Consider the following 26,353-nt stretch of genomic DNA (forward strand, 5'->3'; position numbering starts at 1 on the left):
TATGGGGAAAAAGTATCAGTACGGAATAGTATAATTGTATTAGAAGGAGATCCATTGCCATATTGGGTCATAAGGTTCAATATGCTTTCATATGAGTTTATGGAAAAGGAAGTTGAATATTAGGGACACATTTATAAAGGTATATAAATTATTTTCTGCCAACAAATGTGTAAATTGGTCTAAAATTGGTATAAAAACAATTGGTATAAAAACAATTGGTATAAAAACAATTGGTATAAAAACAATTGGTATAAAAACAAATTTCATTTGTTAGCCTTCCATGCCAAATGACAGCATATATCATAATCTCATAAACAATGTGAATAATGTGTTACGGCAAACTGAAGTCCAAAATGACACCATTATTTTACACCACTCCAAACCTGACACAACTAATTATAGTCGATGGGACAAACTGAGGCAGCAAAGGATTTCTGGCATGAAAACTGGTATTAAATTCTGTCAAATAAGTGGGGTCTCCCAATGCTGCTTTCTACAGGACCAGTTATCAAGAATGTTTGGGACCTGGGGGTTTACGGATAAGGGGTCTTTCTGTAATAAGGACACCATTATTTTACACCACTCCAAACCTGACACAACTAATTATAGTCGATGGGACAAACTGAGGCAGCAAAGGATTTCTGGCATGAAAACTGGTATTAAATTCTGTCAAATAAGTGGGGTCTCCCAATGCTGCTTTCTACAGGACCAGTTATCAAGAATGTTTGGGACCTGGGGGTTTACGGATAAGGGGTCTTTCTGTAATAAGGACCTCCATACCTTAAGTCTACTACAAATCATTTAAACATTAAATAAACCCATTAGGGTTGTTTTCCCACCAAAAAGGATGAATTAATAATTATATCTTAGGTGGGATCAAGTAAAATGTCCTGTTTTGTTATTACAGAAAAAATGAAATATGTTTTCAAATTTTAAATTTCAATAAAATGGGAGATGACCTTCCCGTAATTTGGAGCTTTCTGGATAATGGGTTTCTAGATAACGGCTGCTATACTTGTATTTGGCATTTTTCTAGCTGTCAACTCTTTCCATATAAGAATAAAATTCTGCACTTCGCATTGGCACAGACTTATTTTTACAGCCTACAAATATTAAAAAGCTTTTTAAATACTTTACAATCCTTTTTTTTGGTTTGATATCTTGTATACATACAGTACATTGTGTATCGGGAATATTTTGCTGAAGACATTTCACTTTAGACTTGTTGCACAATTTGTATTGCAAGTGTAGGGAATAATGTACTCCCTATTGTATAATATTAGTATATTAGAAGTCAAAGAGGAAATTAATGACAATATTAAGGCTCAAGGCTGTGGACCAAGTGCATTTTTACAGGTCATGGAACTGCAAGTTGACCTTCAGTTTCCTAATATTTAGGAAACAATGGTACATCATTATGTGGAATGGAGCCTTAAACCAAGTCCCAAATCTTGCAGAATCCTGATCCTGGTTTAAATGGAGTTTGCTGGATTTGGGAGAAGGTTGAGAGCTTCCCAGTATGTTGGTTTTCACAATGTTCTAGAAACCAGGATGCTGGATGATGGATCCAAAGCCTGTATAAAAATGTATCCAAGTATTTTTCACTTATGTCTGATATATTGAATTTTAGGTAGCTCTTAAAGCAGCTGTTTAGATGCATCACAGTTCCATACAAAGACATATTTGCAAGCATACACATGCATTTGATATTTCTCAGCAGACTCCATAGACTCCAATGAAATTGTAGATAGAAATGAACCTAGTAGTGTTAGAGAATCCACTATCCAATGCACTTTGAGCACTCATGGGTTTTACACCATAGACCAATGTGTGTTTTATTTTTAGATCCGTTTATATGCGTTCCTGCTGCGGTTCTAACCCACCTCACCCTGATCCAAAAAAGAACCGTGGGTACGAGCCCTTAAAGATGTAAGTGCTGCATTACTTATTATCACAAAAGCTACAATAAGCGCATCCTTACAATGGTAACTATGACTTTTTGCTAAGGCCAAGACCTGTTACATAGTTCCATAGTTACTATTTCATCTTACAAGTACATAACCTGGCTTCTCTGCTCTGTAACAACTTTCCCATTACTTCATCAATCAGTGAATATCTAAGTGGTTAGAAGCAGCTTTATTAGCAAAGAGTACCTTGTTAGCTGGTACAATGCTACAATAAACCAGTTGCAGTATACTGTCCATCTCCTCTATCTAAATTCTCATGAATTCTGTGCCATAAGTTTAAGTACTTGTAGAGATTCTGTATGTTTCTCTTCCTGTTTTAATTTCCTCTTCCCCTCCATCATAGGCTATAATAACACCTTTCATAATATTTTAACCATTTTCCCACCTTCAGAATTTTCCCTTATTGATTCACACCATTGGTTGCTATGCGCGTCTCTCAACCTTACTATTATCAATATTGTCAGCCTATAATTCAGTGAACAGCATATTCTGTTACCATTATACTTCAGAGGTTACCCTCTTCCCTCCCTAAAACACATAGGGGCAAATTCACTAAGATGCGAAGTTGCGCCAGGCGCAACTTCGCCGCACTTCGCCAGGCGTAGTTTCGCCAGCGCTTCGCAAATTCACTAAAATCCAAAGTTGCGCACAGGGGTAGCGTAAGGTTGCGAAGTTGTGCTAGCGTTGTTTCGCTATATAAAGCGAAGTTGCGCTAGTGAAGGCAAATTTGCATACGGCGCGAAATTCAAATTTCAATGGAGGAACACGTATCTGCACTACAAATGCCTAGAAAACCTTCAAATCTGCAAATAAAATTTTTATTTTGCTCTACATATGTGCCCACTGTCTAGGTAAGTTGCCATGAGTCAGGAAATGTAGGGGGGAGGAAGGGGAGCCCCAAAAAATTTTCGATCTTTTTCAGCCTATCAGCCATCATGTAGAAAACACGCCAGCGTTTTTTGGGACTTAGAAAAAATTTTGACTTTTTTTTAAACAATCCCTATCTACTCTATTGCGCTTCGCCAGGTCTGAGGTGGCGAAGGAAGTCTAGCGTAAAAGGTAGCGTTCACTACACTGCGCAAGTTAGTGAATTTGCGTAGTTTCGTCGCTAGCGAAGATTCGCCTGGCGTAAGGTTGCGAAGTAACACTAGCGAAACTACGCCAGCGTTCGTTAGTGAATTTGCGCAGTAGCGAAAATGCCAAACGCTAGCGAATTAACGCTAGCGTTCGGCGCTTTGCGCCTTAGTGAATTTGCCCCATGGTGTCTCTTTTCAACAAAGATTTATTTCCATAAAATATGCTAATCTTGCCATGGTATTAGCTATAAATACATAAAAAAAAATTCCATATATTTATTGCCTACTAAAAACTATTCTTATAGTTAGAAATGGGGGAATGTCCACACCCTGTATTTATTTATACCGTATATGCAGCATTCCTATGAGTGTCCTTTATATACAGTAACAATAATGTGAGAAATGGGCCTCTGTAGATTATCTCCTGTATTACAACCAATTATTTTCTTTCTTTTTTGCCCTTACATCACTTCACCACACTGTTTGTACAATTTTTTCTCCCTTCCTATTTGCTCTGCTTTTCATTTCTGATTATCTGTCTAACTAATTCATATTTTCCTCTCTTTAACATTGTCAGCCCAGATAATTCTCTGTCCCCACTAGTTTCCCCTTCCTTTGTGAAGTGTGAAAGTAGTTTATTTTGTATTGTATGTAAAGAAGTTACTATATTTATGGTTAAAATGAGACAAAACCTATTAGAAGCCCAAGCAAGCAGAATGAAAATGAACCAGCACATCAGACAAATGCACCAAACCAACACTATAAGCTCTACAGGTCAAGGACTTGCTGAATTTAAAAAAATACTCTGTCCTACTCAAAGTAGAATTAGAAGAGCTTGATCAGAATAAATGCATATATAATGTTTATTCCACGTGACAATGTAGATTATAAAATGGTATCAAAGGGTAGCTACACTTACATGAAGGCTCATCCCCAGCGGTATATGAGGACAGTGGCGCTAGCAAAGACAAATTTCTGAAATTCAGATAGTTTCCATAATACAAACATCTGCTCTTTTAACTCTTTATTGCACAGACATGTCATCCTCTTCATACAAAGGTCCCATTTGCCATTCTAGTTCAATGCAATGAATTAGTATTGAAAGCTGACAGTTCTGGCCTAACGGTAAGAGGTGAGCAGGGGAAAAATCAATTTCCCAGTAGAGACAGGTCTCATTAACTGGCAGTGAGAACTGATTAACACCTCTCTGCTGTCCTGCTGTGGTTGCAGACACTTTAATGTGCCGATATTATGATGTGTATGCTAATGAAATCTCAAAATTAGTCGTTTCTGCTGAGCTTGTATCAACCGCCTTGGTCAGTGCAAGAAAGGGGAGAGACACTGATGCTTGTGTCTTTTTTAGGCTTTATTTAAAGGTAAGAAGAATTTGAATTGAGACAATTTGTTATTGTGGTAATGAATGTGCCAATAAAACTCTTCCTCTAGCTTTTGCACAGAATCTCAAATAGGTACCAAGATCCAGTACCAAAATCCAGCACAGTTGGCAACTCCCAGCACATAAGGTAGTTAAATGCTTAAAGGAAATTATGGTGATTTTGTTTCCAAGAGGTGGAGAGTTGTCTATTTGCTCCAAAGGCCATATATTACAATATATTTAAAGGAATTCTGTTATGATTTTTATGATGTAGATTTGATTACTAAATCACACTGTTTACACTGCAAATAATTAACTCTACAATATAAAACTTAATTCCCGAACCAGCAAGTGCATTTTTTTTAGTTGGAATGTTGGTGTGTAGGTGCATCTCAGGTCATTTTGCCTGGTCATGTGCTTTCAGAAAGAGCCAGCACTTTAGGCTGGAACTGCTTTCTGGCAGGCTGTTGTTTCTTCTACTCAATGTAACTGAATGTGTCACAGTGGGACCTGGATTTTACTATTGAATGCTGTTCTTATATCTACCAGGGAGCTGGTATCTTGTGTTATGGAGCTGTTATCTGGTTACCTTCCCGTTGCTCTGTTGTTAGGCTGCTGGGGGCAAAGGGAGGGAGTGATATCACTCAAACTTGCAGTACAGCAGTAAAGAGTGATTGAAGTTTATCAGGGCACAAGTCATATGAAAGGGGGCAGCTGGGAAACTGACAATATGTCTAGCCCCTTGTCAAATTTTAAAATGAAATATAAAAAAAATCAGTTTGCTCTTTTGAGAGTGCAGAATTCTGCTTGAGCAGCACTATTAACTAATGCGTTTTGGAAAAAAAAATCCCATGGCAATATCCCTTTGAAGAGTAGGATGTATATATACTTAGCATATATATAGATGCATATTACTATTGGATTACTATGCTATAATTAATATAATGCATTAGTACCTGAAAATAGATAACTTTTACATTAAAATCATGTAGTACTATAAGCATAGTCACAGGTACTGATCCTGTATATAAGGGTCTATGGGGTCCGTTTACTAAAGCACAGTAAAAATATGTACACAAAATATAGACAAATTTGTCGCCAAATATGTTTTCGCCAGTTTACTAAACTGCGGTATATATAAATTTGCACATTTTCTTACAGAAAAATATGTTTTCGCCATTTATCGCATTCGCTGAAAATAACGCTACATGCACATTAATGCCTGATTTACTAAACAGCGCAATGTGCATAAGATAAAATTTACCACCACCTATGTAGTGGCATAAAAGTATTTTTTAGCCAGAAAATTCTCAAGGGGCTGGAAATATCCCATATTATGTTGTTTTTTTTACCCATCATTCTTTGCTGACAGGAGAGAGATCTGTAGCTATTGCTGACAGAATGTTTTGGCTTCTGCTTCTATCTGCAGCAGTTTCAGCTCAGAGGCGTATTATTGGCATCACAGTCCAAGGATTCGTCAGCCTCTACGCTTTTTTGGTTTCATTGTGATTGGCTACATTAAACTGTGCATTTCAATGAAGCAAAGAGATTGAATGGTATGATTTCTTGTTCCTATGATTCTGTTGGCAGAAGGGTTTATATGATGCAGACATGTTTGATTGGTGTTACTCTGGTGATGTTGTTGGATGGTGTAATCATCAGTCAATAAAGTTTATGAGTTTTGAAGATGCATTTCTGCCCATAAATGTCACAGTAAAAATTGCCATAATAACCGACATAAAACAAGACTATTTTATAGCATAAATATTCGCAAAAACTTAATTTGTCGCCAGAAAAATCAGCAACTCGCTAAAATTACCGCTAACGTAAGCTGGTTCGTTAACATAGTAACCGCAAGGGATCGCAATGACTTCTGAGCGCATCGCTGTTTAGTAAACTTAGTCGCTGCAAATATTCTGGCGGAAAAATATTCTCAACATGCGGAAAGTCAAATTTACCGCACTTTAGTAAACAGACTCCAAAATTCTTAAACCCTGGATAGAAGAGCAAGACCATTAAGGGGTGCAAAAGTGCCCTATGTGTTGGATAGCAGAGACTTGCAGCAACTCATTTATGTGCAGGAATGGGCACAGAGTTCAATAAAACATGAATTATGTCTGTTTTTTTCACTGAGCACCCTTCCTTGCACTTAGTAAATAAAACCTATAGTAACTCAATTACTTGGGTTAGAAAGTTTGGTTGGAAAATGTAAAATTACTCCAGTTCTCTCAGGTAGGTTTCAATAGTGATGTCCCACCAGGAACCTCACATTTGATAACATTTAGTATGGCTGTCTTTACAAAGTAAACGTAATTGTTTAATTAATGAAATGCAGCCATTGTGGGATGGAGGGGCTCAACCCATTCATGTAATGCATTATATTTATTTTTGTGACATAGAAGAGGAGTGTTCTTATTAAAATCCTGGCTTTGTTAAGAATAATTATATTATTGATCAGCTCCAATAGACAAATTGCAATAGAGGTTACAGGCATAGCAATCAATGAGAGGTGTTTTGTACCATGTAAACATAAATGAGTTTCTTTCATCCATGCAAAACAAGGCACTCTCCCCCAAGGCCAAAGAAGTTGTGAAATATTATCTGCTGTTAAAACAGAACAGAAAGTTTTTTTTCAACCATCCCTATATTAAGATATAATATCCAACCTACAAGTCATGGCCAATAGCCCTAAGGAGAGTCCTGAGCAAAGCTTTTAGGGCATTGCTGTAGTACTTGTTGAACAAGTATTAATAGTAACATAAAATAAAGAGAATAAACCAAGAAAAGTCGATATTAAAATATGCATTCAATTACAGACTAACACTGGAGGTAAGGAAAATCCTGCTTCTTAGAAGAGTTTTTGAGTTGGCATTATAGTTATTGTTTTTAGTTGTTATCATTGGTGTATATTGTATTATAAAGAAAGAGTTTAGAGACCATTGGAAAAGTCACTGGAAAAGCCAGTTTTACATAAACCTCCTTTTCACTTTAGTGCTAGTCTGCTTGCTGATATCTTGGATTTAGGCTTGTTTGGGAAGTTTCAAACTGATCTGCAATTTGTTCCAAGATTTTGGGGGATTGGATGAGTGGCCCAAGAGAGGAAGACTGACTAGTGAGGTGGACAAACCTGGTAGTGACTTAAGTGGGGTAATACAGGGACAAAATGGCATAGCAGTTGGTCAAGTATATGATCCTGGCACTCTCCAGAAGGGTTATAACAGGACAAACGTTTGCCAGATCAGCAAATGCTACCTGGTGACTGGTTGGTTTGATTTACTAAAAATAAATCTGTTATCACATTCAACAATCATAGGTAGGGATGTACTGTATATGCAAACAATTCTCCTTGAGTTTACTGAAACGTTACTTTAGAGACCAAACATGCAAAGGAAATTGTGGAAAGTCAACTCACTGGGATACTTCATCTTTTAATCATATTATTATTATTTTTTCGTTTCTGGAATTGGAATGTTGTGCCCCTATTTTTAAAATCTTGTCAGTACTAGGGGTTGTGAGTCAAAATGAGCAATATTTTAGTATGCGGACTGCTACCCCATGATACTAAGAGAAGGCTCTGACGACAGATTACAGTGAAGACAGAAGATTACAGTGAAGTATAAGTTTGAACATTTTTATAAAAATCAAATCATGGGCATTATATGTAGTTCAGCTTCAGAGGTCATATATTGAGGGACAGAATCATTAACAGCTTGATAGCGAAGCATGACCTACTCTCTTATTGTCTCTCTATGGGGCACCTTCTCACTCTTCCCTCCCCCTTCTTGTTCTGGTTGCTTTGTCTTCACAGGAGCTTTGCAGATGGGCTCTGACCAGTGAAGCAGCAGGGAGTTATACAATTTTGATTGCAATCATCTGCTACTTGTTTCCAATAGAGATGGACAGATGTGCATGGCTTGTTAGAACTGAGGACCCTATAATAGAGCCCCATGGACCTGAAGTATCTGGCTTTCACATGGTGCCACTTAAGCATAAAAGCTTTATTGCGCATTTCAATATTTTTATGCTAAATAATATAATGAAAAAAAAAAAATTTTCTCTCAGTGTTATACCATAGCAGCCGAAGATAAGGAAGCAGAGCTGACCAGCACTCGAACGGATCCACAAGACAAGAGATATTCACTTAAAAAATAGATTTATTAGTAGAAAAATTAAAAATATAGCTGCATCTCCATCCACCCTACGCGTTTCGCACCTTTCAGGGTGCTTAGTCATGGGCTAAGCACCCTGAAAGGTGCGAAACTGAATATCTCTGGTCTTGTGGATCAGTTTGAGTGCCGGTCAGCTCTGCTTCCTTATCTTCTGCTGTACCGCTCCCTAAAGCTGGGGGTCTGGTGCTGGTGCACCCGGACCACTTTCACTGTTTGGTGAGTTACTTTACACTTAATTCTGGAGCACCTTGTCCTCCCCTAACCATTTGAATACAATAGCAGCCACCAAATATTCAGTTCCACAGTTAAGGTCTTGCCACTCAAAACGCAATAATACATGATAGCTCTCCAAACAAAATAGAAAAAAAGTGTACTGAAGTGCTTGAAAACAGTGTTCTTGTCTATAGAGCGACCACTTAAAGAATACGAGATTAAAGGGGAAACCATCATTTATGGATGCAATTATGCTGGATATGTGTCTTGTAGTATCCCTTTATGACTTTTTGCAGGACACACAAACATCACACAGAAGCATGTTTATGTCCTTTTATCTATCCTGAATTTATAACTATTTTAACCAATATTAATGTAAATTCGAATTTTGAAATGTATCCTGTATTGCTTCTTTACAAATTTGAATTTGACTGTTTGCCATCGAAAGCCTACCGAATTGGTGTTTTAGCCTATGGGGGACCTCCTACAATACATTTGCAGTCATTTGGTGGACTTTTGAAAATTAAGGAAATTTAGATTCAAGTTTGCTAGTCGATCCTATTCACCCGAATTTAAAATATGTAAACATTTGTAAAATGTAAAAAATTTAATGTAATTTTTTTTGAATTTGTCTGTTTGGTGGCCCATTTATCACTTACAATATATTATATTTTTGGCCATCTAGCTACATTATATTGTCACCCTGTTCCACATCTTTATACATGTTGTGAGTCAAGAGCACTTACGAGTGAAAAAGCGCATCGCTTTAATTTAAAAGCACTTGCGTTTGCACTCTGCAAAATGGCACTGGGTGTTGAATGACATTCAAATTAGGGGGGCACCTACATACCTCCACCCCGCTCACACCTCATGAATAAAGTGGTGAAGCTTTCAAAAGAAGATCAAAACAAAGTATTGACAAGTCACATCAGTAATTCTAATAATATTAACCGCCTCTAATATCTCATAGAGCATGATCAAGACAAAAGTAAAGTAAAGGTTAATGGAACCACCAAGCTCATGACCATAATGATGAGTGATCATTACTAAGGCACTAAGACAGAAAAGAAAATATATAAATACATGCAAATAAAATTGTATAAAGTTTGCCTACTGTAAAAATTTCAATTGAGACTGAAGTTTATTGCTCAGAATGACAGGCACCTGAAGCATTCGGCTGAATTTACATTGGAGCGATTGAAGAACAGGCACTGGAGTAGCTCAGTGTCCAAGTCTGAGCAACCACATAAATCAACTATTTGTCGCATGACTTGAAGATTGATTTCCATCAACTCAGCACAAGGAACTTGACAGAGTTTAAACCCGTTAGCAAAGAAAAATGTTGACAAATCTGAGTTAGCGAAGTTGACAGAGACCTGTTTCAACAATCTTAAAACTGTAATTGATGACAAAGCTGGAAAAAACAAAAAATCAAGTTTAGAAATGTACTGAATTTCTGTGAATGGCAGCTGATTAAACTGGAAAATTTTGGAGATTGCTTCCTATTGCTGAAATTTTCTTGAATAGTGGAATCTTGAATTTTAATAAATAGGCCCCTTAGTATAGTGTTTGTAATGAACATATAACAAATAAACAAATAAAGCCAGCCACCGAGGTGACATGTAACTTCCAGCCCTTTGAACATGACATTTCAATGAAACAACATTGTGAAATTGAACCACACAAAATTTGAATTTCTTTGGCCACTCTTTCAACAAAACTGAATTTTCAATTAAATTCTTAGTTTTTGCTAGTTTTCGATGTGTGATGTTGAAATCGGCTATTTTCCAAGGATGCATCAATGACAGAAGAATTTGAAAATAGTTTTTGATATAGTAATGGAAATGTCATCATAAAGGAATTGTTAACTAAAATTGCACAACATTTTTTTCTCCCATTAGAGTCTATGGGCGTCATTTCCACTGCGAAATGCGGCAAAAAAATTTGCTCATCCTTATTGAAGTGTATTGTAGAAAAAAAATCCTATGAAGCAATAGTTTAATACATAGTGTACAGTTGGGATAGCTTCAAAATAGCTACCGCATGGCTTCTTTTTTATACCTCATCACAATGTGCTCCTAAATATGAAGAATTAATATAAATATTAGTGTCAAAATTGATAAAACATATACTAAATAATGCAGAAAAAAGCACATGTTCATGGTTGGATGTCCAAAAAATGATGTCCAAGTTTCCTTCTACCTTGTATTTTTGAAATAGTTTGCTATGGATTCTTACCTCTCTCTCTCTCCAGTTTGTGTTTATTGTGTGAAGCTACATAAATAAAATTTGTTAATATCTGAAACAACCGAGTTACCTAGGTTACTACTATCCATTTCCCCGGAAGACTAAAAACTGACTCTGCCTTAGGATATTGCTTAAATAAATAATAAGAAGTTGATGATTTTTGACTTATACCTTTTCCTTTGTAAAAATACAAACAATATTAAGGTTGATGTGTCGATTCGAAATGTTCAAATATTTTTCAGTATAGAGTATAAATTACAGAAAGACCTCTTATATTTTCATTTTAATAGCGCTACTTATGCTGCACTGTACATACAGGGATCAATAAAATAATTTAACATCAGATAAATTAATACAAAAATATAATTATATTTGTGATTAAGTGGTAAGTAGTGATGGGCGAATCTGTGGCATTTCACTTAGTTGAAAAATGTGCGAATTTACCGCGAAACAGCGATATATTTGCGAAACGCATTGAAATCAATGGGCGTCAAAATAACATTGACATGCAAATATTTTTATGTGCGCGACAATTTTGACACGCGTCAATTTTTCACAGATGAATTGCTGCTGCAGTTCTGCAAACTAGTTCGCTTGCGGCTGAATGTTGAAATAGCTTGCTGTTGCATCACTTCTCCATGTAATAATGTCACTCATTCTGCATGAATGGAGGGATAGCATTACATACGTGCCCCAGTAAATTGTGGGTTTTGCTGCTGAGTCACCATAGTTACCATAGTTAATGTGCATGATTCCCATTAAGAATATAAATAACCAAAATGAGTGTCTGATATTATAATTACAATATTTAGATTTTGTTGGAAATAGCCATGACGCTTGGATTGCACTTTGCCATCCTGTACTGTATAGTGATGGACGACTTTGTCCCGTGAAAAATTCGTGAATCAGCAGAAAATTGGCAAAATGCATTGGTCAGTGAACGTCAAAATAATTTTGACGCCAGCGACAATTTTTATTCGCGCACCTATTTCGTCCAAATGCATTAAAGTCAATGGGTGTCCGAATGATCTTGACGTGCATGACTATTCTTACACGCGGCAATTTTTTTTAACGCAACAGATTTACAACAGCTCTGAAAGCAGAGATACAAATGGACATTTCTGTTACTTTAATGTCAGTTTGTGTTTTTGCACACTACAGAAATTAATTGGGCCACAGGGAGACACTGGGGTGGTAATAAAATACATCAAGAATTAAAATGATACAGATTGACCCCCCCCCATCCAAATGGAAGGCTCAGCTTGTTAAACACAAATCAGGCCTTAGGAGTAAGTCGTGGTTTTGAGTCGTTGATGTAAAATCTTTCTCAATATATTCACTGCTGAATCGGAGACGGGCGAGAGATCAGAAAGAGAAAACCAACAGACTTGGGAATGATGTCAGCTGCGGCAGTATTTTTATAGACATTCCCTAGCATTACTGTATCATGTATTATGTATAGATTTCAACATGAGTGATGTTTTGCTGTGCCCTTGGGTAGAGAAAGGGAAAATCCAAATTGGAGAATGCTGAAGTGCACCATTCCTGTAAATTACTACATTCAGCTCCATAGAGATTGCCCAGCAACACCTGACATACTTACGAATAAAATGTATCACAGTATCCCTGATATTATTTTATTTTATTATCATTCATATGATTGCTTTGTGCCAGGTTCTACACCCACACTATAGAGTACCTGCTAATTAAACTTTCAAAATTCAAATATGAATGTTAATTATAAACATATTAAAGTGTATGAGTAAAGTACAAGGTAGGTATAATCACCTACAAAAGCCATACAAGGATATAATGCCCCATCTGAAATTTGCTTGGTGATACTTTTTGTATAGAGACCTGGCTAAAAGGCACCTGAGTTTGATTTGAGTTCAGTGGTTACTCAGGGGCGATCCTGCCCAATTTGCCGCCCGAGGCGGTCTTTGTTTTTCCTGCCCCCCGCCTCCCCAACGGCACTCACCTTCAGCGCCGGACGGGGGTCAGGGGGTCCACGTCGTTAGTGCAGAGAGCGCAATTGCGCTTTCTGCACTAGAAGAGCCGAATTTCCGGGTTGAAAACCAGAAATTCGGCTCTTAATGACCAGGAGCGTCATTTTTGCCGCCCCTGGCAACCAGGAGGGCGATGCCACCTGAGGCGAGTGCTTCAATTCGCCTCATTGGCAGAGCGCCCCTGTGAGTACTACTAGTATAGATTAGAATGGGGTTGGTCATCTCATGTAGTTCCCACCATTGCATGGGTTCTAATTAGTGATGGGCGAATTTCTCCCATTTCGCTTTGCTGAAAAATGTGCGAATTTCCTGCAAAATTTGTGAAAATTTTGACGCCGGTGTTAAAGTCAATAGGCATCCAATTAGTGTTGACGCACAGCGATTTTGACGCGAGCAACTTTTCGTACGCGCATCCAAAATTATTTTCATGTGAGTTTTTGGATTTTTCAGATTTTCATGGGAGTTTTTATCGGATTTTTCACCTGCAAATTTTTGCCGCAGTTTCGCCTGGGGTGAAAAAGGGAAATTTGCCACAAATCCGCGTCAAACGAATTTAATCACCCATCAATAGTTTTAATGAAGACATTCTTGCATGTAAGAACCTAATTCAGACCATCTGGTGTTACAAGTATGGGACCTGGGGTTTTACAGATAAGGGATATTTTCCGTAATTTGTCTCTCCATACCATAAGTCTACTACAAAATAGTTTAAACATTAAAAAACCCAATAGGCTTGTTTAGCCTCCAATAAGGATTAATTATATCTTAGTTGGGATTAAGTACAAGGAACACATTTAGTATTACAGAGAAAAAAGTAAATCATTTAAAAAAATTTATTATTTTATTATAATGGCGTCTATGGGAGACAGCCATACCGTAATTCAGAGCTTTCTGGAAAACAGGTTTCTGGATAATGGATCCCATACCTTTACCATGGCAGGAGCTATGGAGTCAGAGTCATAAACTCAACAAAAGACTGAAGAGCTATTTATGCAATGATTGTTATATAAAAGCTCTGTTAAACAAAAGGCCAACTGAGTTCATCATGGCCTAAAACAAGTTTTTGTTGTATATGTGTTTTCTGTTTTTATTATTTGATTCCTTCAAGTGAATAGAATATCCCCAAGTACCAATTTCAGATATAAATATTGTTGTTTCTTACAGACATTGTGGTTATATTAAAGCCAAACAAGACCCAGATGAAGACAAGATGCAGTTTCAGCACGGAAGAGGTAAAATATATGTTCTGTATATTTTGTTTCATTAGGCATTTTTGTATTCTTATTCTTAGGTATAAAACGTATTTATATGCATGTACCACACACATATGACATTGGCCCTTTAGACTTCTAGTTGTGGAGTGATATCTGTTGCCCGGCAGTCTCACAATCAGGGTGGGGAGCCCTTGGGGTCAGGTTCTCTGGTGGGCCCTTGGTACACAGAATGGGCATACAATTGCCCTTTTTCCATACCCTTCTGTTAGGTGCAGATGAAGGAAAGCACTGTGCAAAATGTTTCCTAGTTGGGTCTTAAGGGGCACTCGTCAGTTCTCCAACACTTGCGCCATATGAGAATATGCATGGGTGCCGAGTATTCTTACAGAATACTTGGCAAGGATATATTTCATGGATTATTCCTGGCCTGTATTGTGTTCTGGCATGTAATAAAATGCAAAGCAACGTATAGATTCATAGTGCTTTGTGAATTCACTTTTCTTGTCATGATTTATGTTGCCAGTAAAGTTGCCGGGGAGTAGGACCTACATTCACCCTCACACCTATGAAGATCCTAACCAGGCTGTACGGGACTTTGCAAAAGAAATTGATGCATCTGCTATTGGGATTGAGAGAGTCATAGGTGCTGGTAAGTGAAGGCTCTCTTTGCACCACATTGGTGGTCTGTTTGAACTGACATGATGTAAGCGTGTTTGAGTACATATCGCCTTTTACTGCATTTGCTCTGCTTTTCTCTTATTTCCCCTCTATTTGTTTCTAAATGTCCCCCCCACCATTCCAAAATTGAATTTGGGCTTCCTTAACTGCGATGCTGATGCATTCTTAGATCACCCATGACACCCTAAGGGTGGCACTACCCAGCCGTCCCCCAGCAGTTGCGTGATGCACATCATATAGTTCAGATGCCACAGTACCTTGCAACATACTGCAGACTGATACTTCTTCTCTTTTACTTTGCAGGGGTGAATACTATTCATTTACATAGCTGCACAAAAAGTTGAATTGATAGTGGTAGCAATGAAATGAGTTGCTATAGCCTAAAACATAACTCAGTGCTGTTTTGTTACTGGGTAAATCCCTATTACTATCCTTGCCACTTGCTGGAGCCTTAGCTCTTATCCAAATGTGAAGGCTTATGAAAACTGTCATGGCCACAGTTGGCCTGGCAAGAACTTTAACTCTATTTAGGGACCTATTTATTCTATACAAGCGAATGGAGTTCCTCACTGGTGTGTGGTCCACTCCACTCCTATATTGCCCCTTTGATAAGTACACTCTTTGTTATGATGCTTCCTGCAGTGATTTTGGATTGCAGGCAGTGAATACGGGGGTTATTTATCAAGTTCCGAATATCCGAACCTCGAATAATTCGCAGTTTTAGGAGCCAGAAAAAAAATAACAACAAATTTTTAGATATTTATTAAAGTCTGATCGTCTAAAAACGTTGAATCCGAAACCCCCGCATCTAAAAGCTCTCGAAGTCCTGTAAAAGTCAATGAGGAAGGTCCCAGTGTCTGCACTGATGTCTGTACTGATATCTGATGATTTCGGGGTTTCGGCGCAAAAAACTGTAAAAACTCCAAAGAAATCATTGTTTTTGCGGAACAATTTGGAATTTTCGGGGAAAGGTCAGAAGTTTGTCCGACCCTATTTTTTCAGGCTTTTTTCTTCATAAATAAGGTCCATTTGGGAATTCCGAGTTGCTCGAAGTTTGATATTAGAAATACTGATATAAATTCAGACCTTGATAAATAACCCCTATATGTAAGAGTTACACTTCTACAATGGATGACCAGCTATACAGCATATATGGATATTATATCAGGATGTGAGCTGCCTGGCTGCATATTAGTGACTAGCATTTTTTCACTTTTTTTGTGGTGGTTCTTTCTTGCACAAAGTTTTTTTTGGGGGGTTGATTTTCACATTGAGGTCAATTGGCATAATGTTGTCAATTTTTTATGGCAAAATTTTGTTTTGCCAATCAGTAATGTGAAATTTCTCCAGAACTCCATAGCTGGCAATGATTTCACTCATCGCTACCTCATTTCCATTATAGATGTATAATACTGGGCTTTATGTCTCTATAAACATTTCAGTACCTGCTGATAGCTGCATGCTCCACTGTAACATGCATTTTATTCCTGCTTATTCCATTTAAATACACACTGCCCAAACACAACTTGTGTCCACAATGTTTTGTGTTAAAAAGAGAGTAGAATTCATGACTGTCAAGTGAGCGTGTCAATACAAAGGGAGTGGTATAAAGAAGGAACACTCTACTATGGAGCTGCATATATAAAAGAAAATTTGGATTGTATAGATATACAACAGGTTATATAGAAAGCATGTGTATGTAAAAAGGCTGTATTGAACTGTTCTTCTGTGTGATCGTGTCTAATATCCATCAATCTCTATACATTTCCAGTACATCACTAACAGGCATTCTCAATTCGTTATTGTGGTTTTCATTGCTTTTGATCTGCAGACCCCCTTTTCCATTACAGACCCTCATATTGAGAGCGTCTTCTCTTCCACATCTTCTGTCCTCAGAGCGGGCTTTTGATCAGCAACATCCCAATCACATTAGTTCCTTGTTCTCGTAGAAGGGTCTTAAAGTACCTTTGCCGAGATAGCAAACTTGATTACTTCTTCTCCGTCCATTACACATTCTCTGCCAAGATGTTACATTGAAGTGGGAAAAGAAAAAGTCCCAACTCCGTGACTTTGATACTAAAAGCTCCCTAATAACATCTTAATGGGTTTATTTCTAAAATCTACACAGAAAACACAAGAAAGTTAAAAGCAGGAGACTCACCCACTTGAACACAATATGCTCTACAATCTAGAGGTTTGTGCATTAAAAGAATACAGTGTTTTAGAGGAGAAGAAAATACTTCTTTCTGCAATACGGAAAGAACATTCTCTCTATGCCCAAGACAATGGATTATGAACATTCTGTGCTTCAGATATCATAGCTGCCGTCACAAAAATATTTTCTTTAGCCATGTTATTATAAAAAACTATACCCAAACCTTATGAACTTGGTTCAAGATACATTGAAGTGTATCAGGTACAGCTAAAAAAAGCAGGGTGCTTTCTGCTTCTCCATGCATTTCTCTCTTATATGCCCCCACCCACATTTTTTCTTCTTTCATAGGTAATTCTCCTTTTATTGATTGCAAGTCCAACATTTAATCCTTTCTTCATTCCTCTTCTAACTAGTGACTCCTCACAGTCACCTATACAGTATAAATGTCACATATAGTATAAATGTGTAGATAAAAATCTTGACTTTAGTTGTCTATCTTGCATGTTCCTGGCATCTGGCTGCAATTTATTAAATCTTCTAAAGAGTGTTTAAAGCCATAGTACATAATAGGCCAACTGGAAACAGGTGGACTTTCTTAAGATTAATTTTTGGTGCTAAAAGATGCAAATTAAATGGATGAAATGGCCACCCTAGAGAACCGTGTTTATACCTGAGAAAGGAAATCTCAGATTTATGCAATTGTAAAGGCTTAGCGGGGAGAGACATTGGGGTAATTCACAAAAGTCTTGGCAATGCACATTTCTTAAAGTGTCAGTTCCCAAATTGTAAACATTTTGTCAGCACGACAAATTCACAGAAGATATCTTATAGTTTTAAGTATTTGTCATAGTGTCGCCAAAGGCAAAAGGACCATATACATGGTAAAAACTGCTTTTATTGTGCTGTGAAAATGTCATTTGTGTGTCAAAAAATCTCTCTATACAGACTTAAGCCAATTATTCTCCATTTTCGTTATAGCAAAGACATTTTGACTTAAAAAAAGGCTGTGTGTATGGCTAATTCTCAAATAGGTTGTACATATGACACTAACAAAAAAAACAAAAACTGGCAGTAGAGGTAGAAAAATAACAAAATTGCTCTGTGACATTTTCCTTTACCAACATTTTTATGAATTCCCCCAATGTATTCCAAGTAGGCTATAGACACAGAATAAGGGTAAGGGCACATTCTATGATTCAAGAGATTTGAGTCGCCCAGCGACAAATCCCCTCTTCTTCGGGTGACTAATCTCCGCAAAAAGCCTTCCCGTCGGCTATAATCGAAATTGCCGGCGGGATGGCACTCGGATCGATTTGTTTTCCGAAGTCGCCCAAAGTTCCCTCACGAGAAAGGTTGAGATTTAGATTATAGCCAGCGGGGAGGCATTGTGGGGAGATTAGTCGCCCTAAGAAGAGGCGAGTTGTCGCTGGGCGACTAATCTCCCCCCAAATAGCATTGTGTGCCTCTACCCTAAATGCACTTGTAGCTGCTACTTGTAGCCTGTTAGAAATACAGTAGACTATCATTGTTCTCTGTGGGACAAAGAGCCTATTATGCCTCAAGAGCAAACACATGGTAACTATTTCTAGCTAACAAAGCAATAACCTCATTTATTTCACAGTGTGTATATAGAAGGCAATGGGGAAAACGCTTATTTATCAATGCCAACCTTCTGTTTTGTCCAGGGGAGTTTGGAGAAGTGTGCAGCGGGCACTTGCGATTGCCCAGTAAGAGAGACATTTGTGTGGCTATTAAGAGCCTAAAAGCTGGGTACTCTGAGAAACAACGCCGAGACTTTCTGGGAGAGGCAAGCATCATGGGACAGTTTGATCACCCCAATATTATCCGTCTGGAAGGTGTCGTCACTAAGTGTAAGCATCTTTTATACATTCTATACATTAGAAATGCGGATCTTCTGCTTTATACACTCTATTGTATGATAGAATTGTGGGTTCCATGGTTACCTGCCAGAAAAAGAGCTCATGGTGGGAAATATAAGGAAATATTCATTTTACAGAGAAAGGTTTTCATGTTTTTGTTATAGTTATCGGCTTTTAAGGCTATATTTCCATGCAGGTTTTCTTATTTTAAATGTAAGTACACATTTTTTTTTTATGAAATATGTTCTGTTTGTGTCCATGTTCCTTTATTCAGGTCTGGAAATAAGTAACAGAGTTTATTGAGCTGTACAAACAGACCAGCATCTTCATTCAGATACACGTCTCTCACCTTTTCTAGCTCTGGCCCACGGCCAGTTACTTACAGAGCCTATCCTAAAATCAATATTCAATTGACACCGGGTTACAGAGCGAAATACAGGGGAAAATAGAGTTCAGGTTTAACTATTTATCTCACCAGGGGAAAGGGACTGTGACTGAGAGTGCCTCTTGCAGAAGCCGTATTGATAAATAAAAGTGTTCATATTTATGGACTGATTTATGGAGGCTTCCCCCAGAACATCACCTATAACATCAATTAGCGTCTTGTTCTCTGCCCTCAGAGGTGAGGAGTTGCTGACTAATGAAGATTTTAAATGTTTCACAGCTGCTAGTGAATTTCTTAGGAGCTTTAATGGTTTGTTGTACGAAAAGAAAGCAGAAATGACTGGCCATTTTACCAGTATTTATGTCTTTCCACAAATCGATATGTGGTACCTATCCATCAGCTTTTTTCATTAGCTATTTCCTCAAATTAATCTGTAAGTCAGGAAGAATCAAGAATTTTAAAGATGGGAGCTACAGAATGTAGAATAGATGAGAACCAAACCCAAGAATTCTGTGATTTTTTTATTTTGATGGTCCACCAACTTTATATCCTGTATGTTTTTTTTAAGAGTCTTCAACCAGGGTCAACACCTCTTCCATAAATTAGTAATATCATGAACTTCTGATGGTCGGGCAGATTACACACTTCAACTCAAGTATACTGAAATCATCTTAGAAACAGAAAACCACTTCAGTATTGGTTTCATTATTAATTATTGGAGGGGCATTAAATATAGACTTTTGGGGGTTATTTATAAAAGTTAGATTTTTTTTTGGATGGACTTTTAAAGGGGAAAACACAATTTTTTGCGTAAATTTTTCAAGATTTATTAAACTTCGATGGTGTTAAAAGTCAGAATTAAAAATTTTCCAAATCAGACCTGCCGAGTTCATGTAGAAGTCAATGGCAGATGTCCTATTTATATCCTGTTCAATAATCTGAGGATTTTGTGGTTTTCGGGAGTGGTTTTGCAGGGGCGATCCGTGGGCTGTTGCCACCTGAGGCAGCAACCCCGATGCCGCAGCACTTTCCCACTCCGCGCTTGAAAGTTTAGCGTCGGAGCGGGTCAAAGGGGACTGCATTGCTAGCGCAGCGAGCTCGTACTCCAGAAATTCGGCTCTTAAAGTTACAGGAGGCGGCTTTTTGCCGCCCCTTGTAACTGGCCGTTCACTGCCGCCTGAGGCAAGGTGCTCACCTTGCCTCATGGCAGGAACAGCCCTTGTCACATCCGAAAAAGTCAGGGGTTTCGGGCGCCAAATCAAAAAATTCCAGTTTTCGGTGAAAAATCCGAAGAATTTGTATGATTTCGATTTTTTCACTATTTTATAGAGTTTTTTCAGAATTTTCCGAAATATTTATTGATAAATAGGGGGAGAAAGTCAAGATTTGGTCAGGGTAGTTTTCAGAAAACAGTGAGAACTTTTCAGATTTTGATAAATAACTCCCTTAAAAGTTATAACCCCCCCCACCCGATGTCAGTGCCGCAGTACTGTATAGTCAGGTATATAATATGCAAATTCCTGACATCCGTATGTTGCTACAGCCAATGATTAGGTGATCATGTTAGGCATGAAATACAAAAAGGTTTGCCTTCATGTAAGATGGCGTTCATAAATACAGTTTCTGCATTTTATTCAGTACAAGAACCATGCACCTGAATTCTTGGTGAACATCTGCTTGCTGGTACCCCCACGTTCCTTAAATGTATTAATGTCAGGGTTATACAACGAACAGAGTACAATATGAAACATTACTGGTGGATACTATTAACTCAAAATATAGTTCCTGCCCTTTGTAAATTGTTCTTGAAAATTCTCAGTCACTTCTCCTTTTTCCAATCGCTTAGCCACATACGGAAAATGTATTTCTAGTTAACCCGGGATGTACTTGCTGGCTGTGATTTCACAATGCAGTTTATGGAGGTAATGGAAGTATCAGCTCACACCATGAATATATTTATAGCTTTCATATCTTCCATGGTTTTAAAGTAATTAAATGACTTACTTTCTACCTTTTCAATTGCTGTTAAAAGAAACGGCCTTCAATAGATTTGCTTTATGAACATAGGTACTAAATTACACAGTTCGATTTGCCAATAGCAACCAATGAACAATTCGTTTTCTACAGTCTATTAATGGAGGGATGTGCCATTGTGTCTTTCTATATTGTATACATGTCATCATATCTATAGAGCAATCTTTTGTTTCTATAAAATGCAACAGTTGTGCAAATAGAGACTACAGATAAAATATACCCAGTTAAAGAGTTATCACTTGACCTGATCTCTCCATCACCATCTGTAGTTAATTAGCAGTTGAAAAAATGCGATGACAAACCCCCTTAAAGCTTCCTAGAGCTGCAATTAATTATATTATATTATATTATATACTGTATAGTGATGGGCGAATAAATTTGACAGGCGAATTTGTGGCGAATTTCTGTGTATTGCTGCCAGAGAATAAATTTGCGAAGCTGCCGCAGAAAAGTTGCTCGCGTCAAAACTGTTGCGCGTTAACATTATTCAGACACCCATTGACGTTGACACCAGGGTATCTAAATTCGCATTCCGCAAATTTCTTGCCACTTCGCAAATTTTTTGGCGATAGGAGGCGGGTGCAATATCAACCTGGTCTTCATGCTACTGCTGAAGAAGCAATAAAAGGTATTTAATGTTTTTATGATTTGATAATTAATGGATTTCTAGTTGATTCAGTCTCTAAGACTATAGAATGCCCATTGACATTGACACCAGGGTATCTAAATTCGCATTCTGCAAATTTCTTGCTGCTTCGCAAATTTTTCGGCGATAGGAGGCGGGTGCAATATCAACCTGGTCTTCATGCAACTGCTGAAGAAGCAATAAAAGGTATTTAATGTTTTTATGATTTGATAATTGATGGATTTCTAGTTGATTCAGTCTCTAAGTCTATAGAATGCCTGAATGATGTTTGCGCTTTCGGATGACTTTACACACGGTATCTTACTTGTCTACAAGAAGCATCCAGACATTAGCAATTTCATTGCTCAGAAAGAAGCACCATTTATCACAGCTGACAGCTTTGTTACCCCTCTGTCTTAATCTCAGACTAATCTGGCATTATAAATGAAGTTACAACACCACACACCTGCTCCTTTCACAGCATAATGGAGACTATGGGAAGAGAAAGGGAGATGCGTTTGTTGCAATGATGGAGAACAAGCCTTGATTTACTAGTAAAATCCCATTGTGGGTATCCTGCTGTAGTTATATCACGTTTATTGTCATCCGCACATCTCTGGACTGCATTATGAGCCTGGCAGGGTCCTGTCACTGAACCCCTGACTAGATGAAGAAAGAATTAGGGAACATACATGTGAAAGAACATGTGCAGATATGGGACCTATCATCCAGAATTTGGAAATTTGGAACTCCATGGGGCAGATTCACGGGCGAAGTGGCTAGCGCTAGTGACTTTTTTCGCCAGAATTGCCACCCGCAGGGACATTGCCAAATCACTAACAGGTGCAGGTGCCAATTTGTCAGTGAACGGGACCATCACTAGCAGTCATTCGCACACTATCGCCAGGCGACTTTTCTCTCTGGTGAACGATCATTACTCCGCAAATTCACTAAAGTGAGGATTTTAGTGAACGTTACCTCTTTCGCCAGAGTTGACTTCACCACCTCAGACCAGGCAAAGTGCTAAAAAGCAGCTAGATGTTCCTCAATCTTCTGTCACTTACATCATATCCTGTGTGCCAAAAAAAGTTCAAAAAACGCTGGAGACTTTTCCTTTTTTTTTAAGCAGGGTTTGGCTGCAAAAGCCCTAACTTACTTTTTTGGAAACCAGTTTTCTCCAGACATTTTATAACATATGGAACATTCATTATACAGTGGGCTCATGTGTAGGGCATTATATTAACTCTCTTGTCTTTATTAAGGTTCCCTGGACATTTGTAATAAAAATTGGTAACACCAACATTTATAATAAAGACGTCCATACAACTTTAAATTACCCGCCGTATGCAAATTGACCTAAATGCAAGATCACTTGTAAATTTTTCGCTAGGCACAAACGAACGCTATCGCATCTTCGCTATGAAATGCTCGAAATGCTGAAGTAACATTAGCGAAAATTCGCCAGTGTTCAGCGATGTGTGCGAAGAGGTTGCTGGTGACAATTCGCCTTTTAGTGAATCTGCCCCAATGCAGAAAATCATCTAAATATTAAATAAATCCAATAGGCTGATTTTGCTTCCAATAAGGATAAATTATATCTTAGTTGGGATCAAGTACAAGCTACTGTTTTATCATTACAGAAAAAAAGGAATTCAATTTTATAAATCTGTATTACATGGAAAAAATGGAGTCTATGGAAGACGGTATTTCCATAATTAGGAGCTTTTTGGATAACAGGTTTCCAGATAACAGATCCCATACCTGTAATTTATTAAATGATTCATAAGTAAAGCAGGCTCATACTGCAGTCCATAGATGTGCAGATGACAATAAAACAAGTAATATGTGTATGCATATTTAACTTTACATTATTTATCATAGTTTTACAGTAAATGAGAATTCATATAAAAAGAGTTTAGAACAAAGTCTGTGATGTTTCCTATATAACTAGGAACAGACTTTATACCTTTGGTACACAACTTATCCCCTATATGTAATAAAATGCATTTTATTTGCCAAGGAGCAGTTACCCATAGCGACCAATGAGATTCTTACACTTAAAAAGGGGACCAGTAAAATTTACCTGCTGACTTGTAGCAAACTCTGTACCTTTTATAGTATTATCCCATGTTATCCACCAAATAGGCTTTTACCATAGTATACAATGTATCTTGAATAGCGATGGGCGAATTTGCGCCATTTCGCTTCGCCAAAAAATTTGCAAATTTCCCGCCAAATTCACGAAACTGCGAAAAATTTGCAAAACGGGGCAAATTCGCGCCTGTCGAATAAATTCGCCCATCACTAACCTTGAAGTGTATTAATACTAAATAGGGATGAGCAACTTGTTCAGCTCAATGAGATATGCAGGGAAATTCACGTTTTTGCAATGTGGCGAATTTGTGGTAGAATTTCACCATGCTTTTTGTTTTTCTGGGGGGAAAATGTGTTGTTTTTTTCGTGGGAAAATTCCATTGATTCCAATGTATTTGGCACAAGAAAAAAAGTCCATTGACTCCAATGCATTTGGCAGGAGAGAAAAAAGCAAGAAAAAAAATGGACATTTCAAAAATGATTAAAAAAACTCCAATTGACACCAATGCATTAGGCAGGAGAAAAAAAACATAATAAAAAATTACTATTGACTCCAATGCATTTGGTGCAAGAAAAAAAAACAATTTAAAATGCCCATTACTATGATACATTTGGCGATATTTGGTGGTTTTGCAAACGACATACAGGACAGTTTTGCTCATTCCTAACGCTCTTACAGACAGATACAGTATAAAGGGCTGTACTTGATACGGACGCCTTTCTGGTCAACAGCCACAATATTCGGAACAGCAGAAAGAGCAATGGAGCTACACGTTACAGATATGGTGCTTCCCACACTAACAGTGAAACCTGGTAAACTGACAAACCGATACAGAAGAGCGAAACATTTCACCATATTTCGTCGAGTTTTGTCGAGAAAAAAAAACACCCATAATGGATAGTAAAAAAATGTTGCGCGGCTTGAAAAATTGTCCCGGCCATATACTTCAATACATTTGGCAAATTATTTGCCTTTTCGCTAGTTTTCCGCAAATCAAGAGGGGTCGGTTTCACCCATCGATAAAAATGCCAACTGATATCCACAGTACATGGATATTAGTCTGGATCATTGCGTCATAGTACAGATAATAAGTGATGAGCTAATAAATTCGGCAGACACGAATTTGCGCGAAACTGCAGCAACAATTTGCAACAAATATTGATGCAAATCAAAATTGTTGCTCGTCAAAATTATTCGGACGCCCGTTGACTTTAATGCATTTGGACCAAATAGTCGCGTGTATAAACATTGATGCTCGTGTAAATTCGATGAAGCAAAACTGCACAGATTCGCCCATCACTACATTTAATAAAAATTGTATGATATTGTATTTCATAGGACGTTATCGGTATGTGTACAGCCAGTATTAGTGCTATTTGGTGCATGGGCTATGAATTCTTCCACTGAATCACATTCATTATTGAACTGAATTTCAATTCCCATGACACCCAGTTCCAAATCAAATGCAAGTCCAGAATTACCAATATCCTATCCAATTTGCTAAAAAAAAGTTCTCTCACACTCCACTGAAAATATTTTACATATTGGCGCTCACACTGGGGAAATACATTTGTAAGATTCCCTGCAGCATTTCAGCTCTAACAAACCTCTATTCCTGAGCCTTGCTGCACAGAGACTCATTTAGTATCAAATAAAATACATCCATCTTACATTCTGAGGACAGTTCTTCTCTTTTGCTATAAGGTAGGAGCATTTTAATTAAAGGAGAACTCCATCCATTAATCAGACGTACTTCCAGCATCCTTAATAAAAGGGTTGGAAATGTCTGGCTTAAGGCACTGCACCAAACATGAGGGCTTAAGGTATATATATTAAGGCATTAGGTATTCCTATATGTATTAGGGGATATTTATCAAGGGTCGAATTTCGAATTGAAAAAACTCCGAAATTCGAATTCAAAAAGACCAACCAAAATAAAGTTGAAGGTTTTTTTGGTCAAATTGGTCCATTTTTTAATTTCCGAATTTGAATCATACAAATAGAAGGAATAGCGCATTCGATCGAATTCGATTACAAGTTTTCCCTCCCAAAAAACTCAGATTTTTCAAAGTCCATGAATTGACTTCAAATAGGTTCTAGGAGGTCCCCCATAGGCTAAAACAGCAATTCGGCAGGTTTTAGATGGCGAATGGTCGAAGTCGAATTTTTAAAGAGACCGTACATGATAAATTTCAATATTCTAATTTTTTTCAAATTCAAATCAAATTTGGACT

At 37.7% G+C, this 26,353-nt stretch overlaps 1 protein-coding gene across 3 annotated transcripts in view; it reads left to right on the forward strand.

Moving 5' to 3' along the window:
- The window catches only part of LOC108718221 (ephrin type-A receptor 3), a 143,164-nt gene that overhangs the window by 81,147 nt on the left and 35,664 nt on the right, over positions 1-26,353 (forward strand). For 2 of the 3 annotated variants that reach the window (XM_018265907.2, XM_041565015.1), the window contains 4 exons: positions 1,846-1,929; positions 14,218-14,285; positions 14,791-14,916; positions 18,786-18,971. In XM_018265907.2, coding sequence (XP_018121396.1) covers positions 1,846-1,929; positions 14,218-14,285; positions 14,791-14,916; positions 18,786-18,971 — 464 coding nt within the window. The remainder of the gene's footprint in view (positions 1-1,845; positions 1,930-14,217; positions 14,286-14,790; positions 14,917-18,785; positions 18,972-26,353) is intronic. The other variant, XM_041565017.1, reaches the window with a different exon arrangement.

Source organism: Xenopus laevis, chromosome 5S (genome assembly GCF_017654675.1).
Source record: "Xenopus laevis strain J_2021 chromosome 5S, Xenopus_laevis_v10.1, whole genome shotgun sequence".
NCBI classification, from domain to species: domain Eukaryota; kingdom Metazoa; phylum Chordata; class Amphibia; order Anura; family Pipidae; genus Xenopus; species Xenopus laevis.